The sequence below is a fragment of the Schistocerca serialis genome, chromosome 2 (genome assembly GCF_023864345.2).
Source record: "Schistocerca serialis cubense isolate TAMUIC-IGC-003099 chromosome 2, iqSchSeri2.2, whole genome shotgun sequence".
Classification (NCBI taxonomy): domain Eukaryota; kingdom Metazoa; phylum Arthropoda; class Insecta; order Orthoptera; family Acrididae; genus Schistocerca; species Schistocerca serialis.
In genome coordinates this window covers 501,223,751-501,247,447 of record NC_064639.1, presented here as the reverse complement: position 1 = coordinate 501,247,447, position 23,697 = coordinate 501,223,751, and the positions used below count along the sequence as shown (strand labels likewise).

Genomic DNA, 23,697 nt, shown 5'->3' with positions numbered 1-23,697 from the left:
TATTAGGGACTATGTTGCAGCTTGTGGTGACTTCAAGGCCTCTACACCTATGTACATCCAGCCATTGTTAGCTGGCTCCCTTGGTGGTAGAACAAAGACATGTAGCACATTTGCACCGTTCACATTCTCTCTCTTGAGCAACTTATCTAGAAAATAGCCATTTACTGTAACCCTCCTGGCTCCATTTGGTGGTAGAGGTCATATGTGGGTGAAGTGTGCTTGCTTGTGTGAATGTGTGTGCATTTCCTTTGTTGAAGCTTTTGATCAAAAGCTATAATGTGTAACAGTTTTCATTGTGCCTGTCCAACTCTAAAATGTCATCTTCATGGTTTGTAGCAATCTACCTTTTTCCTAATATTGTTGAATTTTTATTTTTCATGTACCTAAAGCACACTACAGTTCATTCAGCAAAAGAGCCATAACAGCTGGCAGTGCAGTTACCAGCTAAGTGCAAATGGTCTCTGGCAGTATCAAAGCTAGAAACAACAGCACTCTTCAGAGCTGCATGAACAACAAGGCATTGTCATAAAAGAGAAACCACCACATTACGTGATTAGTCATGGAAAACAAGTGAAGCAGCTGCATGGAACCCACTTTAAATGTCAGGACTCTTCTTTCCCTGTGTGTAATATACAAATGCACATCAACAGGATTCCTTAGGGCAACAAGATAAACTAGAGCAGTTTACCTTTTAAATCACGAGACTGGAAACATTAACAATTTTAATGTGATGCTTTTGTTAGCTTCCTCTCTTTTGTTATTTTAGTATTGCCCAAACATTCATGAAATACAGTTTTTGGTAGCAATTTTTATGAAAGGAGAACAGAATACTCTAGCAAGCTAGGCAATAATAATAATAATAATAATAATAATAATAATATGAACATTAACAGTTTAAACATCACTTATTCAATATTAAATTTCTAAATATTAACAACTGATGAGAGATGAAATTGTGAATTGGTAAGTGTCAAATGTATTTCCTGATGTGTAACTAAACTATTAAGGAAGATAAAATTCCTTCACTGCAAATTTAGCTTACCTTGGCTGAAATGAAGTCAGAACTATCTTATTATTCCAATCTCTCTGCCCATATTCATCTGCGAACAAATTTAGAATTGCACTCAATGTAAACAGTTCACAGATAGTAATTTTGTTTTCACTCAATAAAATAAAACTTAACTTCCTTCCATAAAAGAATTGTTTGCAAATATTTTCATCTGAGACTTTTGGAAGAAATTCTGCAGCAGAATAATTATAGTTTAGTTACACAGTAAAAATAATAATTTTATTAGCAGATATGTAAAATAAATTTCAATAAACGGTAGCTATGGAAAAATCCCTAAAGTTGTTAAATTAATACTCATAAGGGAAAGCAATTTACATCGTTCAAGGTTTAAAATATATTAACGTTATTCTCTTAAAGTGATGTATATGTCACACTCTAGAAAATAAATGCAAAGAAGTGTACACAGATACACAAAACATATATCCCATTACTAGGAACAGCTCTTACGTTATTTTTTTCAGTCTGGGCATTAATTGGCTCTGCTACAATTTTTCGCCAGATTTCTGCCCTCCACCGCCTTACTTACATTTTGCTCTTCAATTTCTGCTCTTACCTTCGACTTTTTCCCCACCACTACCTCATTAACTTCGTAGATTTCTAATTTTGTTTGTTGTTGTCGTTACATACTTTAAATTTCCATCTAGTTCTGCATGCTATGTCATCCTTGGGTCTCGTTTCTGCATTAATAACTTTCTCCAATCCTTGGTATCAGTGTTTCCTTTGGCTTCCTCATCTCACTTTTGCATCCAATATGGTGCAGTTTTTAGCACAATAGACTCACATTTGGGAGTAGGGAGAACACCTTTTCTGGCCACCCTGATTTAGGTCTAACCAAACTAAAACACCATGATCGTTCTTTCAGAAAGGAGACTAATTTTCATCCTTGTCCTCGCCCATCTGAACATCTAATTACCTCTAAGGACCAGACGGCTCATTAAACCCTACTCTTTGTTCTATCCACTTATCAGGCTAACGAGCTCCAGTTTCTGGAACCTACTTTACGTATCATCTTTTGTATATGAATCAATATCACCTAGAAGTTTTTTTAATTTTCTGTAGTTGTACATTTATTCTTTTCTTTTTCGTATAAAGGAAAGGTGAGCTGTAGAGTGTGAAAGATGTAAGCAATTCTTTATTTTTATACGACAGTGATCACTTACGCAAAAATTCGAAAGTCAAGTGAAAATCATCTGCACAAATCCAACAGTAGCACCTCTCAAGCTTAAACGAAGGTATTCAAATATATTCTAGTGGGTCATACGTACCAAGGCACGGATTATTTACATATGTTACTACTACTACTAAAATAATCTGAACAAGTGTTATTACTGACACCTATGACGTACACTGAAAACATTACTATTATTTAATTATGCTGTACTTACCTGTAAATAACTTATATTGTTTCACTAGTTAATTTTGGATTCTCTCTGCTTTATTTAGTAGTCGTATTTGGTTTATGTGATTTTTAACGCGCTAAAACGTTCTAGTGAAATTTCGTAATAATGGGAATATACGGTTTTAACACTAGGAAGCCGTCTACCAAACTCTGTATTACAAGGTAACTAATGGCAGTTCAAAATACAAAAACGCTCCATTTTTCCATTCCAATAACGGTACAGTACGTACGGTAGAATGTTAGGCACAATACTCTATAATAGTCGTCGTCCTAAATTGTGGAACAAACCATGAAATTTTGCAGCTTCAAAATTCAACAGGCATGTATCGACTACACTGTTACATCTGGTATCTAATAGGTACTAAAACAGGCAGCAAGGGAATTTTAATTGCGTCAAAATTATGGGTAGCGACATGCAGTTTCTTAAAATATTAATCGATTCAGCGAAGTACAAATCGAAACATCTTAGCGTTTCGCTAAGATGCCATTTTTCAGACCTATTTAATGCGCCACGCTCATTAGAATCTTAACACGCGACGACACAACCTACATTAGCACCACCTCCCATCTCCTCCCCGTCCCATCATTTCGAATAAAGTTTTGGATCACATTTTCTGAAACGGTATCGTTCAGTTCTTTATGTAGACGTAGTGGTCGACAGCAATTGGAAACAAGATCAAGGAGTGAGTGTTGTGAAAGCACGAGAAAATAATTAGGTCATGAACACCTCGAGAATGATGTTTTCTGCACGTTTCGGAGAAATTGTTTGAGCAGCTTTACGCACGTTTCTGCAGTCAGCGAGTATTGGACATCGACAGATAAGCAAAAGGGGCCCCTATGAGTGTGTATAAACAGGAACAGGTAAGACAATTGCGACAGCAAAAATTTACAAGACTCGGTGACTCATCAAATGCCCAGGCAGCACCGTACGTGACTGCATAGCCTCGGAGCTAACCTTCACTGTGCCCCTGTGGCAATAGCACAACTTAATTTCCAAGTGCTGGGTTACAGCCAAGTCAATGTCATTTGCTTTTCACGGTGTTTCGACAGCTTCCCTAGTTGTCTTCGTCTGGGCAAACAACGAATACGAAACAATACGAAGACAACTACTATAAGGAAGAGGTCGTATGTCTTGGAAAGAAAAAATGACAGTACTAGCTCGGCTGAAAAGATTACAGATAGCAAATCAATTGTGCCGGCATTGGAAAGTCGCCAACACTGTAAATTTCTCCCTAATATATTCTGCCGCTATATGCATGTGCAGATAATTGCAAAGGTTCTCAGAAATAACATAAGAATATCGGGGAAATCAAAATTTGTGTGGAATACTGTAAGAGTGAAACGAGGGCTATACATGAACAGGAAATTACTCTTACAAGTGCAGATGATACCAATACTGGAAGGAAAGACCTGAAATTTCATAAATTACTGTGAAAAATCACACTTAGTTTAAATTTCACAAATCGGGATAAAGGAGCATGAAGTAGTAAAAGGTGATTAAATGCCTCAAATGCAAAATGTCAGCTGGTATAGATTTTTCAGTGTCACTTAAAATTTACACAGCTTCACATATTGCAAAACTCTTGGCTCACTTTGTTAATTTATCGTTCACTAAGGGTGCGTTCTCCGAAAGATTAAAAATATCTAAAGTGGTACCTCTCTTCAAACGTAGAAATGGGCATAAAATTTACGATTAACGAGCCATTTCACTCCTCTTGGCACTCTCTAAACTGAGAAATTACTAAAACAACGAATCTATAAATACTTCGACGGCCGCTGCCTACTGAATATTAATCAGGATGGCTTTTGAACAGGTAGAAGTCCTGAAGCCCTGAAACGATTACACTGACGAAACAGTAGTTTGGATAACAAGAATGATTTGCGGAAGTTAATTTAGGTGTCTCTAAAGCTTTCGACACGTTCAGTCATGAAATCCTTTTCGGTAAGTTGGATGCATGGAAATAAAAGGAATAGAAAACAGGTGGTATCATATTTGCAAAATATGATTACAGGTCCTGGAGCAAGGAAAGTCGAAATAGGTATACCACAGGGTAGTGGGTTAGGCCCCTTCTGTTCCTTATTTATACACACGGCTCAGACACAGCAGTCAAGATCATATTTACAGATGACACTAGTGTAACAGTGACATTAAGGAATCTGTCCACTACAGTTGTTGAATTCTAAGTCCTTGCATTCATGGTTCAATGCCAAGAGGCTAACCCTAAATGTGGAAAAGTTATACGCACTTTGAGAGGACTAGTCAAAACCAAGATCTCCATCTCGTACTGGGCAGAAATGAGGAAAGGTACAATGCACGAAACTTTTAGAAATGTATGTTGATCAACATTTAAAATAAGTATATCATAGCTATTGTAACGAAGTTGAGTTTTACTATTTTTTTCCAAGTATTATCGAAATGAAACCATTGGGCCGTTATGTAGTTGAGATACAAAATTTATTAAATTTCAGGCCCATTTTTCCTTGTTAGTTAGAACTATAATTCGTTTTAGGCATTATGAGGTCACTGAAGTTTCGAGACGTGACAAAATGTGAATTTGCTTTCAGTAAGTCGAAATGATTGTTGGTTGAAAACTGTGTGCCAGTGATTCCAAAGTGAAAGCAGCAGAATAAAACGACTGTTTACTTTTTACCAATTTCTTCTTGTATTTGTTGCTTACCACGATCACGATTATGTGAAATTTTTTAAAATTATATTTTTCTATTGTTGGCACTCAAAGGGTTAATGTTAATGTTTCTGAAAAAATCTGGTTCCAGCAGAAATTCTTAAGCTAACTCTAGTGGCTATTTGTTCCAAAATATGAATGTGTGTGACAGCAGATGTCACATTTTCAGGCAGTATGGCGCAGTAACCTACAAAAATGTGAAGTTTATTATAATATTTGTGCCCTCTTCACAATCGTATTGGTGAAATCTCAATCACTCAGTTTTTCATTCCTGAATCTATTTTTTTCTAAAACAATTTAAAAGAATCTATAGGCCATCATCTTGCTGTACGCGTGTATCTCAAAGAGCTGAGATGTTTCTCCCATAAATTTTACTTGAGACACTGTGTCGAAGAGTTTCACGCATTAGATTTGCTAATTTAGACTTTAAACCGTATTCACAGATTAATTTATGTAATTAGTCAAAGAATCAAATGACTTATTTCTGCAAGTTTTTTTTTTTTCCAAAGTCTCTTTTCGTTCTCATTATTCTTGCTGTTTCCTTCCTTTCCTTTTCAAATTGATTGTAGTACTTTATTTTCCTTGAGAAAATCCTTTTCCCCCCACTGTTAGGGTTTCACTTAGTTCATTCCACCTTATTTTATTTTTGGTTGACCCAATGTTTCCTGTGCAGAATTAATAATTTCTTTACGTAATTCTCGTTAACTGCCATGTTTACTTCAATTTCCTCTTAACATTCTTTTGTTATAGCATTATTTTGTTAGTATAATTTTTTATTAGATACGAGTTTGACCTTAATTTTTGAGGGGTACTGATCAGAAATTCACCACTGCTTTTTACTTTCACATTTATAATTTTCTTTTTCTTTTTACTTTTATTGGGAAGCAGCTACATGAACAAAGAAAATCGCCCACCATAATATGTAGCCATGTTCTGACTTTTTTCTTTGTAGCTTCCTGAGGTTCGGTAACACCAGGCGAAAATTCTGAGTGAGTGAGTGAGTGAGTGAGTGAGTGAGTGAGTGAGTGAGAGAGAGAGAGAGAGAGAGAGAGAGAGAGAGAGGTTGCGTGTGGTTGCGCATTTTGTACTTTTCGTGCATATGTAGAAGACCTAACTGAGGTGGAAATACTTACCAGGAACATCACTTGCTAGATGAATGCGGGTAACGGCTTGAAAAACACATTAACGCTGAAAAGCAGAACGGTCTCAGGGCGACTTGCGTTAGAACCCAGATGTCACTCGTTACCGTGTAGCCTCCTCCGAGAGTTCTAATGCGAATGGGGAACAAAAGACAGAGTAGCATTTAATTGTCTCCTCGTCTAAACGATTATTGTTTTACTATCTGAATGGAGCTAACCAAAAGGCAACTTTGGCTGGTAGTCCAGTGTCCTAACTAATAGTTGTTATATTGATGAAATATTTCAAAAGCCAAAGTGTAAATCATCTGTGTGCTTAAATTAGTGAAATGAAGTTTTATTAAACGTTCCCTTTATATACTGAAACGCCAAAGAACTGGTATAGGCATGCATTTTCAAATACAGATACATGTAAACGGGCTGCGGTCGGCACCGCCTATGTAAAACAAGTGTGTGCCACAGTTGTTAAGTCTGTTACTGCTGCTACAATGGCAGGTCATCAAAATTTAAGTCAGTTTGAACGTGGTGTTATAGTCGGCATCTCCGAAGTAGGGACGCGGCATCTCCGAAGTAGGGACGCGGCATCTCCGAAGTAGGGACGCGGCATCTCCGAAGTAGGGACGCGGCATCTCCGAAGTAGGGACGCGGCATCTCCGAAGTAGGGACGCGGCATCTCCGAAGTAGGGACGCGGCATCTCCGAAGTAGGGACGCGGCATCTCCGAAGTAGGGACGCGGCATCTCCGAAGTAGGGACGCGGCATCTCCGAAGTAGGGACGCGGCATCTCCGAAGTAGGGACGCGGCATCTCCGAAGTAGGGACGCGGCATCTCCGAAGTAGGGACGCGGCATCTCCGAAGTAGGGACGCGGCATCTCCGAAGTAGGGACGCGGCATCTCCGAAGTAGGGACGCGGCATCTCCGAAGTAGGGACGCGGCATCTCCGAAGTAGGGACGCGGCATCTCCGAAGTAGGGACGCGGCATCTCCGAAGTAGGGACGCGGCATCTCCGAAGTAGGGACGCGGCATCTCCGAAGTAGGGACGCGGCATCTCCGAAGTAGGGACGCGGCATCTCCGAAGTAGGGACACGGCATCTCCGAAGTAGGGACACGGCATCTCCGAAGTAGGGACACGGCATCTCCGAAGTAGGGACACGGCATCTCCGAAGTAGGGACACGGCATCTCCGAAGTAGGGACACGGCATCTCCGAAGTAGGGACACGGCATCTCCGAAGTAGGGATGAAGTGGGGATTTTCCCGTACGACCATTTGACCAGTGTGCCATGAATATCAGGAATCCAGTAAAACATCAAATCTCTGACATCGCTGCGACCGGCAAAAGATCCTGCAAGAACGGGATCAACAATGACTGGAGAGAATCGTTCAACGTGACGAAAGTGCAACCCCTCCCGCAAATTGCTGCCAATTTCAATGCTGGCCCATCAACAGGTTTCATCATCATGCGAACCATTCAACGACATCATTGGTATGGGCTTTCGGAGCCGAAGGCCCACTCTTATCGTTTATGACTGCATGACACGAAGCTTTACACCTCGCCTGGGACTGTGAATACCAATATTGGACCGTTGATAACTGGAAACATGTTGCCTCGTCGGACAAACCTCATTTCAAATTTCACCGAGCAGATAGACGTATACGGGTGTGGAGACAACCTAATGAATCCATGGACCCTGCTTGTCAGCATGCAAATGAATCCATGGACCCTGCTTGTCAGCATGCTAATGAATCCATGGACCCTGCTTGTCAGCATGCTAATGAATCCATGGACCCTGCTTGTCAGCATGCTAATGAATCCATGGACCCTGCTTGTCAGCATGCTAATGAATCCATGGACCCTGCTTGTCAGCATGCTAATGAATCCATGGACCCTGCTTGTCAGCATGCTAATGAATCCATGGACCCTGCTTGTCAGCATGCTAATGAATCCATGGACCCTGCTTGTCAGCATGCTAATGAATCCATGGACCCTGCTTGTCAGCATGCTAATGAATCCATGGACCCTGCTTGTCAGCATGCTAATGAATCCATGGACCCTGCTTGTCAGCATGCTAATGAATCCATGGACCCTGCTTGTCAGCATGTGACTGTTCAAGCTGGTGGGGGCTCTAATGGTGTGGGACGCATGCAATTGGAGTTACATGGGACTAAAAATGGTTCAAATGGCTCTGAGCACTATGGGACTTAACATCTGTGGTCATCAGTCTCCTAGAACTTAGAACTACTTAAACCTAACTAACCTAAGGACATCACACACAGCCATGCCCGAGGCAGGATTCGGACCTGCGACCGTAGCGGTCACGCAGTTCCAGACTGAAGTGCCTAGAACCGCACAGCCACACCGGCCGGCAGTTATATGGGACTCCTGATACGTATATGTACGACTGACTGGTAACATATGTAAGCATCCTGTCTGCTCACCTGCATCCAATTTATGTCCTTCGTGCATTCCGACGGACTTGGACAATTCCAGTAGGACAATGCGGCACCTCGCACCTCACACCTCCAGAAGTGCTACAGAGTGGTTCCAGGAACACTCTTCTGAGTTTAAACACTCCGCTGGTCACTGAACTCCCCAGACATGAACATTACTGAGCATACCTGGGATGCCTTGCAAGGTGCTGTTCAGAAGATATCTCCACCCCCGTCGTACTCTTACGGATTTATGGACAGCCCTGCAGGATTCATGGTGTCAGTTCCCTCCAGCACTACTTCAGGCATTAGTCGAGTCCGTGCCACGTCGTGTTGCGGCACTTCTGCGTGCTCACGGTGCCCCTACACGATATTAGGAAGGTGTACCAGTTTCTTTGGCCTCTCATTGTGTATTATGCATAAGTAAAGCAGCAAGTTACGATAATGTGACTGCATATGGCTGAATAGAGGCTCTGCAGTTCAACAGTGCCATAGCCCCATGCAATATTTAACTTGTGCTGATCTGAGGAGGATTATTACCAATTAAAACTTCGCATCTGATTAATGTTTTTCCAGTCAGGAACAATAATTTACATACAGTTTCTCAATATGGAGCACAACTGATACATAGTTTTTCGACGGAATAACTTATTGTGAAGTATGAATTACCAGTAATAGCTTTACTTTCACAGAGACCTCAGTCACCTTTACAAAGCTACAATACGACCACCTAGACTTTTACACAACCTCCAGAAGCTTCACAACTGATGACTACGCTCTTACAACCATGCGAAACTGTCAAAGTAGTTCTTTGGAATGTGCATCCCGCACTTCACACTGGCTTGAATGTCCGTTACGTCGTTAAAGTGTTGACCCTCCAGGTCAATTTGTGCACTGTCGTTTTGTGGTAGGTACGTACTGATACGGCGAAGTCTCACCATTCGTGGTGATTTTCGCCAGAAAAGAATCGTCCATGCTTTGCATTCCAGTCAAGTCACGGACGTCGCATTAATTTTTCTCTTCTTTAAAACATTCTGGAGAATATCTTAACACTTTAGATATGTTGCTTCATTGTCATTTGTGAAAACTCTGACACTAGAGTAGCAAGTCCATGACATTAACACAGCCTACTGAGAAGTGACTAACGCATATCTGTGGTTTACAGTTGTTAGTTCAAACTGCCACTACAGTTACTACCCTGACGTCGCGTGTACGCCAGGAACAAAATCAGTCGCAACTTTTTAGACGAACGGTGTACGTAAACACGCACTCTGTTAGTAGTTGTGAGATAGACTTCGCAAATCATTAAAAGGCTATACACTGGCTGTCAGTCCAGGTTTTGTGTTATCTTACATCACCGAATCATTCTCTTTCCATCGATATAACTTTCAGACTGTAGCAAAGCTTGAGAGTCTGCTTTTAAATTCTGCTGAAAAATCTAGTTTATGGCCATTAGAAACACTCTACTGAAACGGGTCGTCAGTACCCGACAAATCAAAGTGCAAATGGAACATGAATTTCACACTTATCGGAACTTAAGAATTAACTCCAACACAGATCTATTTTCAGAGTAACCCTTACCTTAACTGCGCATAATCTCATATATATTGCTTGCAGAGAAATTGACATTCTTGTTACTGATAACAGAAGCCAATTGTAAATAGTTTTAGACAGTGCTCACAACTGGTACACCTCTTACTTTAAGAACAGACAGAAGGTCATTCTCCTAAGTACTGAAATGGCTATGACATGAAGTCCCAATAGGAAGTGGGAGGGGGGCAGGGTCCCCAGGGATCTGTGCTACTGTTTCTTATTTATATAAATTTTCTTATTTATATAAATGATATGCCTTCTAGTATTACAGGCGAGTCTAAAATATTTGTTTGCTGATAACACCAGCTTGGTAGCGAAGGATGCTGTGTACAATATTTGCTAAGTATCAAAAAAATGCAGCTGAAGAATTTCATGGCTTACAGAAAATAAACTGATGCTAAATTACAGTAAGACGCAGTTTTTTACCTTTTTGACACACACTTCAACAAAACAGACATTCTGATTACACAGAACGGCATATGATTAGTGATACTGAAAAGTTAAAATTCCTAGCTGTTCAGATAAACTGTAAGCTGTCTTGGAAAGACCACGTTCTGCAGCAAATTCTACTTTCTTTAACGTTGGACAAATGTCTGAAATAAATGACAACTCAACATGAAAAGTAGTCTACTTTGCTTATTTTTATTTACTTATGACGTATGGTATTGTTGCTTGGGGTAACATTTCTGATTCAATAAAGGTATTTTTGGCTCAGAAATGGGCAGTTTTCGGGCAATATGTGGGGTAAGTTCACAAACCTCTTTTCGACTCCTGTTCAGTATTTTGATAATTCTGACATTGGCCTCTCCATACATACTTTCTTTAATGTCGTTTGTTTTTAACAATATCAGCTTACATCTACATCCATACTCCGCAAGCCACCTGACGGCGTGTGGCGGAGGGTACCTTGAGTACCTCTTTCGGTTCTCCCTTCTATTCCAGTCTCGTATTGTTCGTGGAAAGAAAGATTGTCGGCATGCCTCTGTGTGGGCTCTAATCTATCTGATTTTATCCTCGTGGTCTCTTCGCTAGATATACGTAGGAGGGAGCAATATACTGCTCGACTCCTCGGTGAAGGTATGTTCTCGAAACTTCAACGAAAGCCCGTACCGAGCTACTGTGCGTCTCTCTTGCAGAGTCTTCCACTGGGGTTTATCATTTCCATAACGCTTTCGCGATTGCTAAATGATTCTGTAACGAAGCGCGCTGCTCTCCGTTGGATCTTCTCTATCTCTTCTATCAACCCTATCTGGTACGAATCCCACACCGGTGAGGAGTATTCACAAGCAGCGGGCGAACAAGTGTACTGTAACCTACTTCCTTTGTTTTCGGACTGCATTTCCTTAGGATTCTGCCAATGAATCTCAGTCTGGCATCTGCTTTACCGACGATTAATTTCTGTAGTCATTCCATTTTAAATCACTCCTAATACCTACTCCCAGATAATTCATGGAATTAACTGCTTCCAGCTGCTGCCCTGCTATACTGTAGCTAAATGATAAAGGATCTTTCTTTCTATGTATTCGCAGCACATTACACTTGTCTACAATGAGATTCAATTCCCATTCCCTGCACCATGCGTCCATGTGCTGCAGATCCTCCTGCATTTCAGTACAATTTTCCATTGTTGCAACCTCTCGATATACTACAGCATCATCCGCAAAAAGGCTCGGTGAACTTCCGATGTTATCCACAAGGTCATTTATGCAACGGTCCTGCGACACTCGCCTGCGGCACACCTGGAATCACTCTTACTCCGGAAGACTTCTCTCCAATGAGAATGACATACTGCGTTCTGTTACCTAGGAACTCTTCAATCCAATCACACAATTGGTCTGATAGTCCATATGCTCTTACTTTGTTCATTAAACGACTGTGGGGAACTGTATCAAACGCCTTGCGGAAGTCAAGAAACACGGCATCTACCTCGGAACCCATGTATATGGCCCTCTGAGTCTCGTGGATGAATAGCGCGAGCTGGGTTTCACACGATCGTCTTTTTCGAAACCCATGCTGATTCCTGAAGAGTAGACTACTCTCCAGAAAAGTCATTATACTCTAACATAATACGTGTTCCAAAATTTCACAACTGATCGACGTTAGAGATATAGTTCTATAGTTTTGCACATCTGTTCGACGTCCCTTCTTGAAAATGGGGATGACCTGTGCCCTTTCCAATCTTTTGGAACGCTACACTCTTCTAGAGACGTACGGTACGCCGTTGCAAGTAGGGAGGCAAGCTCCTTAGCGTACTCTGTGTAAATCGAACTGGTATCCCATCAGGTCCAGCAGCATTTCCTCTTTTGAGGAATTTTAATTGTTTCTCTATCCCTCTCATCTATTTCGATATCTACCATTTTGTCATCTGTGTGACACTAGAGAAGGAACTACAGTGCAGTCTTCCTCAGTGAAACAGCTTTGGAAAAAGACATTTAGTATTTCGGCCTTTAGTCTGTCATCCTCTGCTTCAGTACTATTTTGGTCAGAGTGTCTGGACATTTTGTTTTGATCCACCTACCGCTTTGACATAAGACCAAAATTTCTTAGGATTTTCTGCCAAATCAGTACATAAAACTTTATTTTCGAATTCGGTGAAAGCCTCTCGCATAGCCCTCCTCACACTACATTTCGCATCGTGTAATTTTTGTTTGTCTGCAAGGCTTTGGCTATGTTTATGTTTGCTGTAGCAGTTTTCTAACTTGGTTGTTGTACCACGGTGGCTCTTTTCCATCTCTTACGATCTTGCTTGGCACACACTCATCTAATGCATATTGTACGATGGTTTTGAACTTTGTCCACTGATCAACATTATCTGTACTTGAGATAAAACTTTTGTGTTGAGCCGTCAAGCACTCTGAAATCTTGCTTTTTGTCACTTTTGTTAAACAAAAATCTTCCTACCTTTATTAATATTTCTATTTACGGCTGAAATCACCGATGCTGTAACCGCTTTATGATCGCCGATTCCCTGTTCTGCGTTAACTGTTTCAAATAGTTCGGGTCTGTTTGTCACCAGAAGGTCTAATATGTTATCGCCACGAGTCGGTTCTCTGTTTAACTGCTGAAGGTAGTTTTCGGATAATGCACTTAAAGTTTCACTGGATTCTTTGTCCCTGCGGCCCGTTATAAACGTTTGAGTCTCCTGGTCTATACATAGTAAATTAAGATCACCCAAAACTATAACATGGTCGGGAAATCTACTCGAAATGTTTTCCAAATTTTCCTTCAGGTGTTCTGCCACAACAGCTGCTGAGTCAGGGGGCCTATAGAGACATTCAATTACCATGTTTGAGCCTGCTTTAACCATGACCTTCACCCAAATTATATCAAAGTTCGGATCTCCGTCAATTTCCTTCGATACTATTGCACTTTTTATCGCTATAAACACGCCTCCCCCTTCACTGTCCAGCCTGTGTCTGCGGTATACATTCCAGTCTGAGTTTAGAATTTCATTACTGTTTACATCTGGTTTCAGCCAACTTTCCGTCCCTAGCACTATGTGGGCATTGTGACCGTTTATTAATGTGAGCAGTTCCAGAACCTTTCTATAGACGCTCCTGTAGTTTACTATTACCACAATATTGTCATTCCCTGTTGCGTTTTGCCTACTGCTTTCTTGTCACGTCTCAGGAGGCGTCTTGTCGGGCCTAGGGAGGGAATTCTCTAATCTAAAAAACCCCCATGTGCATTTCACACATACTCCGCTACCCTTGTAGCCGCTTCCTGCGTGTAGTGCATGCCTGTCCTATTCAGAGGGACCCTACATTTCTCCACCCGATAGCGGAGGTCGAGAAATTTGCACCCCAGATAGCACTATTGTCTGAGCCGCTGGTCTAAGCCTTCCACTTTTTTTTGTGGGGTTTTAGGGCGCTCAACTGCTAAGGTCATTAGCGCCCAGTCACAAATGTGAGTGCATATAAATCTAGTAAAACTCAAGGGGGGGGGGGGGGGGGGGACACCAGAAAGTTCTTACAAAGATAAAATAATTAAAAGAGTTAAATGTCTTTGGACAAGTCCGTCAAAGTAATAAAACAAAGAACACGAGCAGCTGCTCGAGCGTCATCAGCTAAAATTTCCTGTAAGGTAGACGGCTGAGACAGGACAACACGAGATTGATTAAAATGGGGACACTACAATAAAACATGGCGCACTGTCAATGCATGACCACAAGGGCACTGTGGGGCGGGGTCACCGGATAGGAGGTACCGGTGGATAAACCAGCAATGCCCAATCCGCAACCTGGCCAAAATGACCTCTCACCGAGATGGTCGGGAGGAGGTTGTCCAAGCTGTTGGGAACGGTTTTATGGCCCGGAGCTTATTTTCTTGAAGTGACAACCAAGTATCCCACCATAATGACACAAACCTCTTACAAACAACCCCACTAATGTCAGACGATGGGATACAAAGGGAGGCTGGCCGAGGCAGGAGGACTGCAGCCTTGGCCGCAGCATCAGCAGCCTCAATCCCAGGCACTCCTATATGGCCTGGAACCCACATAAAGCTAACAGGAGAGCCATGATCAGCAAAAGAATGGAGGGATTGCTGGATCCGTTGCACCAAGGGATGGACCGGATATGGAGCTCCGAGGCTTTGAAGAGCACTGAGTGAATCAGAGCAGAGTACATATGGAGAATGGCGGTGGCGGTGGACATACTGAATGGCCTGATAGAGAGCAAAAAGCTCGGCCGTAAAGCTGGAAGACTGGCCGAGGAACCGGTATTTAAAGGTGACTTCCCCGACGACAAAGGCACAGCCGACACCGTCGTCAGTTTTGGAGCCATCAGTGTAAATAAAGGTGTTACTGGCGAGTCGCGCACGAAGTTCGACAAACCATGAGCAATACACTGCATCCGCTGTACCCTCCTTCGGGAGCGAGCGGAGGTCAAGATTAATGTGAACTGGAGCCTGGAGCCAAGGTGGTGTCGGGCACTCGCCCTCTCTGAAGGTGGTATGGAGGGCAAAATCCAACTGTCGAAGCAGGCGACGAAAGCAGACTCCAGGGGGCAGCAGGGCAGACACATACAACCCACACTGATGGTCGAGAGAATCATCAAAGGAGGACTGATAAGAGGGGTGGTCGGGCATTGACAACAGCCGGCAGGCATACCGACAAAGTAGTATGTCGCGCTGGTAGGCCAATGGTAATTCGGCAGCTTCAGCATAAAGACTCTCCACAGGACTAGTGTAGAATGCTCCGGTCACAAGACGTAACCCCCGAGCCTTCCACTTGGCTCCAAACCAGAGGACCACGATCGGTTCTGGGAACGATACTACAAATAGCTCAGATTCCACCTCGCGAGCAAGGCTTTCCGCCTTCAACTCCGCCAACCGCCTGTATGAACTGAGGATGACCTCTGAACCCAGACAGCAGGAGTCATTGGTGCTGACATGAGCAACAATTTGCAGTTGGGTGCACCCAGTGCTCTATCGAAGAAGGCAGGGCCTCCTCCATATCTCGGTTGGTTGGTTGGTTTGTGGGATTGAAGGGACTGGACTACTAGGGCCATCGGTCCCTTTTTCCATGAACTTGAAACCCCCACAAGGAATAAAAACAAACAATGGAGATGACAAGAGGCGACACAGGACAAGAAAGACACAGACAGAGACCAGACAAAAGGAATTAAACTCACCGAGTGTGACAGTGATTGGCCAACCATAGAAACAAAACAAAAAAAAGGAAATGACAACCACCAAGAAACGCACTAAAGCCCCAGTCTAAAATCGTAGGCCAATGGCCAGACTCAACACAAAAAAGGACCAACACTTAGATCAAGCGATAAAAACCCCCTGCACGAATAAAACTCAAAACTAAATCTTCCAACGCAACATCAACTGATAAAAGTGCAGGAAGCATACGAGGCAGTGCAAACGTCTGCCTGAGCGGAGTTAAAAGGCTGGCAGTCCAACAAGATGTGGACCACAGTCAAAGCTGACCCACAGCGACATAAAGGTAGGTCCTCTGCGATGCAATAAATAGCTGTACATTATCCAAGTGTGGCCAATGCGTAGCCAACAAGGGACAACAGGGTCCTTACGAGAGAGACGCAAGGAAGAGTGCCAAGGACCGGTAGCCTCCTTGATGGCCCGAAGTTTGAGTGAAGGAAGGGCACCATTCTTCACCCGAGGAGTGAAGTACCTTGTGGCGCAAAACTGACCAGCAACCATCGAACCGTCAGTACAGACAACGTCAGAGCCTTGAAATGTGGTGAGGATTGAAAGAAAGTGGCAGCAGAGGGCCTCAGGAGGGACTGAGTCCTTCAGGCCCTGTGCCAAATCAAGCTGAAGGCACAGGCGGGCACACACCACGGGGGTATATGCAGAGGGGCCGGAAAAGAGGTGGAAGATGGAAAACCTCAAGCCCAGAGAGAGGAGCTCTGACACGAACCGCGATCTGACACCCTGACTGGGGATGCCGTTCTGGAAGATGGATGACTGACTGAGGGAACAGGAGACGATAATTGGGAGGCCCGGGCACGCTACAAACGTGTGTAGCGTAAGCCGCCAGTAACTGTTGGCACCGGAACTGCAATGGAGGGACACCTGCCTCCACAAGTATGCTGTTGACAGCGCTTGTCCGGAAAGCTCCAATGGCGAGTCGGATCCTGCTGTGAAGGATAGGGTCCAGCAACCGCAATGTAGAAGGGGATGCCGAACCGTAAGCCAGGCTCCCGTAATCTAGATGGGATTGAATTAACGCCTGGTACAGCTGTAGAAGGGTAGACCGATCGGCACCCCAGCTGGTGTGACTCAAGCAACGAAGAGCGTTAAGATGCCGCCAGCACGTTTAAGCTGCCGAATATGAGGCAGCCAAGTCAGCCGGGTATCAAAAACCAATCCCAAAAACCAATGCGTCTCCACCCCTACAGGAGGTTCGCCGTCAAGATAAAGCCGTGGCTCAGGGTGAACAGTACAATGCCAGCAGAACTGCGTAATGCAGGTCTTGGCAGCTGAAAACTGGAATCCATGCACTACAGCCCAAGACTGCACCTTTCGCATAGCGCCCTGCAGCTGCCGTTCAAAAGCTGCAATGCCAGTGGAGCTATGTTCCCACCACCGCAGCGAACCCCCCAAATTGCAATTAAAACGAGGCAGACACTTAAGACAGATCCATGCGGTACCCCATTCTCCTGAACTTGGGAGGAACTATCGGAGGCCGCAACTTGCACATGGAAGGAACGAGGTGACGGAAAATTGTGTGTGAAAATCGGGCGTGGACAACGAAGAACCCAACCATAAAGCGTAGAGAGGATATGATGTCGCCATTTCGTATCGTATGCCTTCCACATGTCAAAAAAGACGGCGACCAGATGCTGACGGCGGGCAAAGGCCATATGAATGGCACAATCCAGCACACCAGATTATCGGTGGCAGAGCGGCCCTTATGGAACCCACCCTGAGACGGGACAAGAAGACCCCGAGACTCAAGTAGCCAACTCAACCTCTGGCTCACCATGCGTTCAAGCAACTTGCAAAGAATGTTGGTGAGGCTAATGGGGTGGTAGCTGTCCACCTCCAGTGGGTTCTTACCAGGTTTCAACACGGGGATTACGACGCTTTCCTGCCATTGTGACAGGAACTCACCCTCAACCCAGATACGGTTGAAAAGGTCCGTGAGGCATCACAAGCAGTCCACCGAGAGATGTTTGAGCATCTGACTGGATGCGATCTGGCCCGGGAGCCGTATCAGGGCAAGTGGCTAGGACACTTTGGAATTCCCACTCACTGAACAGAGAGTTGTACAATTCAGGGTGGCGCGTGTTAAATGAAAGGCTCCGACGTTCCAACCGTTCTTTCAGGGAGCAGAAGGCCAGTGGGTAATTCGCAGAAGCAGAACTCTGAGCAAAATGCTCGCTAAGCGGTTTGCAATTGCGTCCAAGTCAGTACAGACTGCTCCATTCAGTGAAAGAGCAGCTACACTGACAGGGGTCTGATAGCCATAGAGTCGCCTAATCTTGGCTCAAACCTGCGATGGAGAGGAATGGAGGCCAATAGTGGAGACATACCTTTCCCAGCACTCCTGCTTGCATTGGTGAATGAAGCAGCAGGCTTGCTCACAGAGCCACTTAAAGGCTACGAGGTGTTCCAATGAGGGATACCGCTTGTGATGCTGGAGTGCCCACTTGCGATCTTTAATCGCCTCAGCGATCTCTGGGACCACCAAGGCACAGTCCTCCACCGAGGGGACCCAGAAGAACAGGGAATGGCAGATTTTGCGGCAGTAACGATACCAGTGATGACCGAGTGAACCACCGCATCAGTGGCGTCATTAGAAAGAGGCTCTGTTGTGGCAATGGAGGCAAACAAGTCCCAATCAGCCTTATTCATAGCCCATCTGCAGGGGCGCCCAAAAGAGTGACACTATGGCAGTGACAGAAAGATCGGAAAGTGGTCACTAACGCACAAGTCGTCATGCACACTCCATTGGACAGATGGTAATAAGCTAGGGCTGCAGATCAAAAGGTTGATGGCTGAGTACGTGCCATGCACCATTCTGACATGTGAAGGCACCATTATTTAAAAGAGAAAGATCGAGCTGTGCCAGTAGTTGCTCAACGGCACTGCCTCGTCCTGTTGCCACTGATCCACCCACAGAGGGTTATTGGCTTTGAAGTCGCGCAGTAACAGGAAAGGTGGCGGCAACTGAGCTATCAGCACAGCCAGGACATGATGCGGGACATCACCAACCGGTGGAAGATAGAGACTGCAGACAGTAACAGCCTGAGGCGTCCACACACGAACAGCAACAGCCTCTAAAGGTGTTTGTAGAGGGACAGACTCGCTGTAAAGGGAGTGAAGGACATTGATGCAGACGCCATCGGATACCCTCTCATAAGCTGCCCGGTTCCTATAATAACCCTGATAGCCATGGAGGGCGGCGGTTCACATCGCCAGATACCAAGTTTCCTGAAGAGCAATGCAGAGGAAAGGGCGACGGCTGAGAAGTAGTTGGAACTCCGCAAGATGGTGGAAAAAAACCACTTCAGTTCCACTGGAGAACGACGTTGTCCATGGCCGAGAAAGGCGTGAAGGGACCGAGGAGTCAGATTACGCCACTGTGTCACCTGCTGCCACCAATTGAGTACCTGTGCGAGTGACATCCATTGTGTCAGAGTCCAGCGAGTAGGCAGACGCCAGAATCTCTACCCCGCCCTCAGACGCAGAGCTTGTAGGTTGCGGCTGAGTGGGTGCCACCTGAAGTTCCTTCATCTTAGAGGTCTTCTTGGACTTTTCTCGCTGCTCCTTGAGTTTCACTGGCTGTGAGGGCTTCATTGATTCAGTCTGTGGGACGGACGAGGATCACGAAGCCCTATGACCAGCTGCTTGTGGGCACTTATGTGCCATTGCCGGGCATCATCCTTCCCACTTGTGGAAACCTGGGAAGGGAGGGACCCCTTGCGAGCGAGAGGAGCTGAAGAAGTTGGATGTTTCTCCAGCTTAGAAGCAGGGACAAACGACCCCAATGGGTTTGGGGGGGGGGGTGTTGCTCCCGAGGTAAGTGGCGCAGGAGCAACAGGGTGGGTAGTGCCCCCCCCCACAGGCAAGGGGGCATGGGAGTTGTACGGCTCGGTGAGCCTACTGGAATTCACTGAACTGATGGGGCTATCACGGTTGTCGTAGAGGCAGCATATGAGGAAGTCATTTGCACAGGATGGAGTTGTTCATACATCCTCTTAGCCTCAGTATAGGTCAGTTGGTCCAGGGTCTTATATTCCATGATTTTCCGCTCGTTCTGTAAGATCCTGCAGTCTGGCGAGCAAGGTGAATGATGCTCTCCGCAGTTGACACAGATGGGAGGCGGGGCACATGGAGTATTGGGACGTGATGGGCGTCCGCAATCTTGACATGTGAGGCTGGTAGTACAGTGGGAAGACATGGCCGAACTTCCAGCACTTAAAGCACCGCATCAGGGGAAGGATATAGGGCTTGACATCACAGCGGTAGACCATCACCTTGTTTATGCGGTAACGTATCACCCTCGAAGGCCAAGATGAAGCAGCAATTTAATTATCCTTCGGACCCCGATGAACGTGCTGGACGAAATGAACACCCCGACACTCTAAATTGGAGCGCAGCTCGTCATCAGACTGCAAAAGAAGGTCCCTATCGAAAATAATACTCTGGACCATATTTAAACTCTTATGGGGTGAGATGGTAACAAATATCCCCCAACTTGTCACAAGCAAGTAACCTTCGTGACTGGGCAGAGGATGCCGTTTTTATCAATACTGATCCAGAGTGCATTTTGGACAAGCCCACCACTTCTCCAAACTTGTCCTCTAAATGCTCTACAAAGAATTGAGGCTTTGTTGACATGAAAGACACCATATCAGCTTTCGTACAAACTAGAAACCGGGGCGAATAAGTGTCACTGCCATCCTGAGCCTTATGCTCCTCCCATGGTGTGGCCAGGGAGGGAACGTTTTGGGATCTTATTCCTGAGCATTGAATTGAGCCTGAGAGCACTTAGAGACCACTGGCAGCTGGTCACCAGCAAGAGATAATGTACCACACTTCATTGCAGGTCATCTGCCCTGATTCCACCCACTCCGACCAAGGGCCCTCCCCATGGGTGCCACCCAGCCTCAGCGAGGGCCACCTGGCAGGATGGCCACTGTCAGGAGTCCTGATGCCCCAGGGCGATAGGCATCTACTCCTTGGCATACATGGGGAGTTAATGGCGCAGGCATCAGCAGAGCAGTCCCTGTGTCGTCAGGGGGCTACAACCAACAGGGTACATGGTGCCCCCCCACAACCGACTGGCTACCATGCTGGATATTGGGTGCAAGGGAGTCCAGTCATCATCTCTGCAAAAAGCAACACTGCACAGTGCATGGTTGAAATCGCACCCAGGAATGTATTCTCGCCCAAGAGCTGGAAAACAAGGGGGACAGCAATGCGACGACGAGAAAGCTGGCTAAATGTCTCAATGCACAATGGACACAATGCACCATGTAAGGCGCCCTTCTACAATTGGCTCACTCTTTGGAAGAATTTGGAAATATGGAGGTCAAACCCAAGAGTGGACAATCACATATAGGCCGAAACGCTTAAGACACTTTTTAGTCGCCTGTTGGGACATGCAGGAGTACCCGCAGGCATATTCTAATCCCCGATCCCGCAGGGCGTCCACATCTCGGATGAGACCCCCCGGCAAGCAGACAGAATGAACACTGGCCTTCTTCCCCAAGCTTGACTGTTTTGATCAAAATTGACCCTCTCTTCATTTTGAAGATGGCTGCAACTTCCCAAACTTTTTCTCTGTAGTTTCTACAAATACAAAAAGCTTTGTGGCCAAGAAGGAATCCCCACCTAAGTACTGGGGGGGGGGGGGGGGGGGAGTACTTCTGTGCTTATTACTTAGCCCTATGTTCCTCCCATGGCACAGCTACGAAGGAAACATTTCAGAGTCGTATATCTCTGTTTTAGAGGACTGACCTTTCAAAGAGACTGCTGGGCCGATGTGGCCACCAGCAGGAGATAATTTCATCTGCTTAATTTGTGGTTCATCTGCCATGGTGCAACCCACTCCGAATGTGGGTTCTCCCCATGGGCACCACCCAGCCTGAGCAATGGCTACCTGGCCAGTAATCCATTGCTTGGAGTCCTCACTCCCAGTAACAGTGGGCACCTACTCCTTGGCATACATGGAGAGTCTACAACTCTGACACCATCAGTGATATCCCTAAATGGTTAGGGGTTCTACCACCGTGGAGGTACTTGACAACACCACTCACAACAAAATGGCTACTTTACTGGGTTTTGGGTATATTGCCTTATTAAAAGGAAAGGTGCAAGGTTGGAAGGGCACAATTGTGGCGCATACATTGCACTAGGCGACCTTCGTTGAAGATCCTCACTTCTGGAGAATTTTGAAAATTGGTGGCAGGTCAAACCCAACAATGTGGATCATGTTTTTCTTTAATGACAGGTTTTAGTAAATGCCATAAAAAGAAAAACCAGGATTACGCAGAACCAAGAAAACCATCCGATGGAGAGGGAAAGGGGCAAGGGATAGTTGAAGTAGAAGCTTGCAGCACAGAAAGGAAGTAATGCATCAGACGGGGCCCCGTGGTAGCCAAGCATGTACTCCATAATAGTTGTGAGCACACCAGTGCGAAATGTTCTGATGGATTAACTATACTAACTATATAAACACATGCTAGCAAAATAAATTACATTCTTGTCACTGTTTTCTGGGTCTGAGTAAGATTTCAGTTTCTACTTATTGACTTACAGAAAGCAAGTAACGTCCCTGATAGAGGCAGTTCTAGAACGTCTCAGGTTTAGAAGGAGAATCTTACCGATTCGTTTTTAGATGATCTGATGTTTGTAGGTAGTGATATGGTTCTGGCACAGACGAACTGTCAACCAACAAAACTGTCGCGAAGATCTGTGTAGAAATTAATAAAATGTGCATTCACTTACGAACCGTTATTAGTTTACTGTAGCTCTAATGCCTATGTTCTGCCGCCAAACACTTATGACCAAGATTCTTTAAGAGGAAAAGTAAGGCAGTAAGGATCTAGGATATAGATTACAAAGCATAAAACCTAAAAAAGGAAAGGGGGAGGGGGTGGGTGCTTTGAAAGGAGAAGCTATTTGTTTGAAACAGTTACACTGCAAATACTGACAAACATGTGTTACCGAATTATTTTATAATAGTACTCTCACACACTATCTGCTTGCCACAAAGAATTCATCGCCCATAAAGTTATTACAGTGAAATTGCTTAGCACAAGAAACCCACCCACACGCCCCCCCCACCCCCCCACACGCCCCCCCACCCCCTCCACACACACACCCCCACCCCCCCACACAAACGCCCCCCCCCCACACCCCCCCACCCCACCCCCCACACCCTCCCCCCACCCCATTCCATTCCCTAGGACCATGTGAAAAAAATGAACATTTAGATCCTTCCGTTTGTGCTTTATTGTATGACGATGGTCATTGGTCTCCTATGTAGGTTAGAGTCAAATCTTTTCGCACTGACGAGAAAGTTGTTTTTACGACTGCCACTCTCAACTCTCGTATAATATTCGTGACACCTTTTTCGCGATGATACAAAACTAGCTGCATTTTGAACTTTTCCGATGTCCTCCGTCAACCCTATCTGCTAAAGGTTCAATATGTATTGACAAGACTATTTTGTCAAATCTTCGATACACGGAAGCGAGCTCGCGCTATCAACAATATTGACAATAGATAACGCTTTTTTATAAGGTTAAGACAGCGAACACCCTACAGGAAGCGTGCTGCAATTGTACTAGCTATAGTTTGCAAGCAACAGAAAACGAAAAAGAGGAAATAGGTCCGAGAATGTTTGAAAAGACGGTGCAACTGGTAATTTATTGACACATCAGACCACGGACCCAAAAGATATCAAA

The 23,697-nt window shown here is 44.7% G+C and overlaps 2 protein-coding genes across 2 annotated transcripts in view; both read right to left on the bottom strand.

Moving 5' to 3' along the window:
- LOC126457452 (UDP-sugar transporter UST74c) overlaps positions 1-23,697 on the bottom strand; it is a 139,573-nt gene that overhangs the window by 44,810 nt on the left and 71,066 nt on the right. Inside the window, exon 2 of the mRNA XM_050093735.1 lies at positions 1,043-1,100. The gene's annotated coding sequence lies outside the window, so the exon portion shown is untranslated. The remainder of the gene's footprint in view (positions 1-1,042; positions 1,101-23,697) is intronic.
- Positions 1,097-7,467, bottom strand: LOC126456143 (T-cell acute lymphocytic leukemia protein 1-like). The gene is made up of 2 exons (XM_050091897.1): positions 6,845-7,467; positions 1,097-1,100 (listed from the first exon to the last, which is right to left on the bottom strand). The coding sequence occupies exons 1-2, from the start codon at positions 7,465-7,467 to the stop codon at positions 1,097-1,099; spliced, it is 627 nt and encodes a 208-aa protein (XP_049947854.1).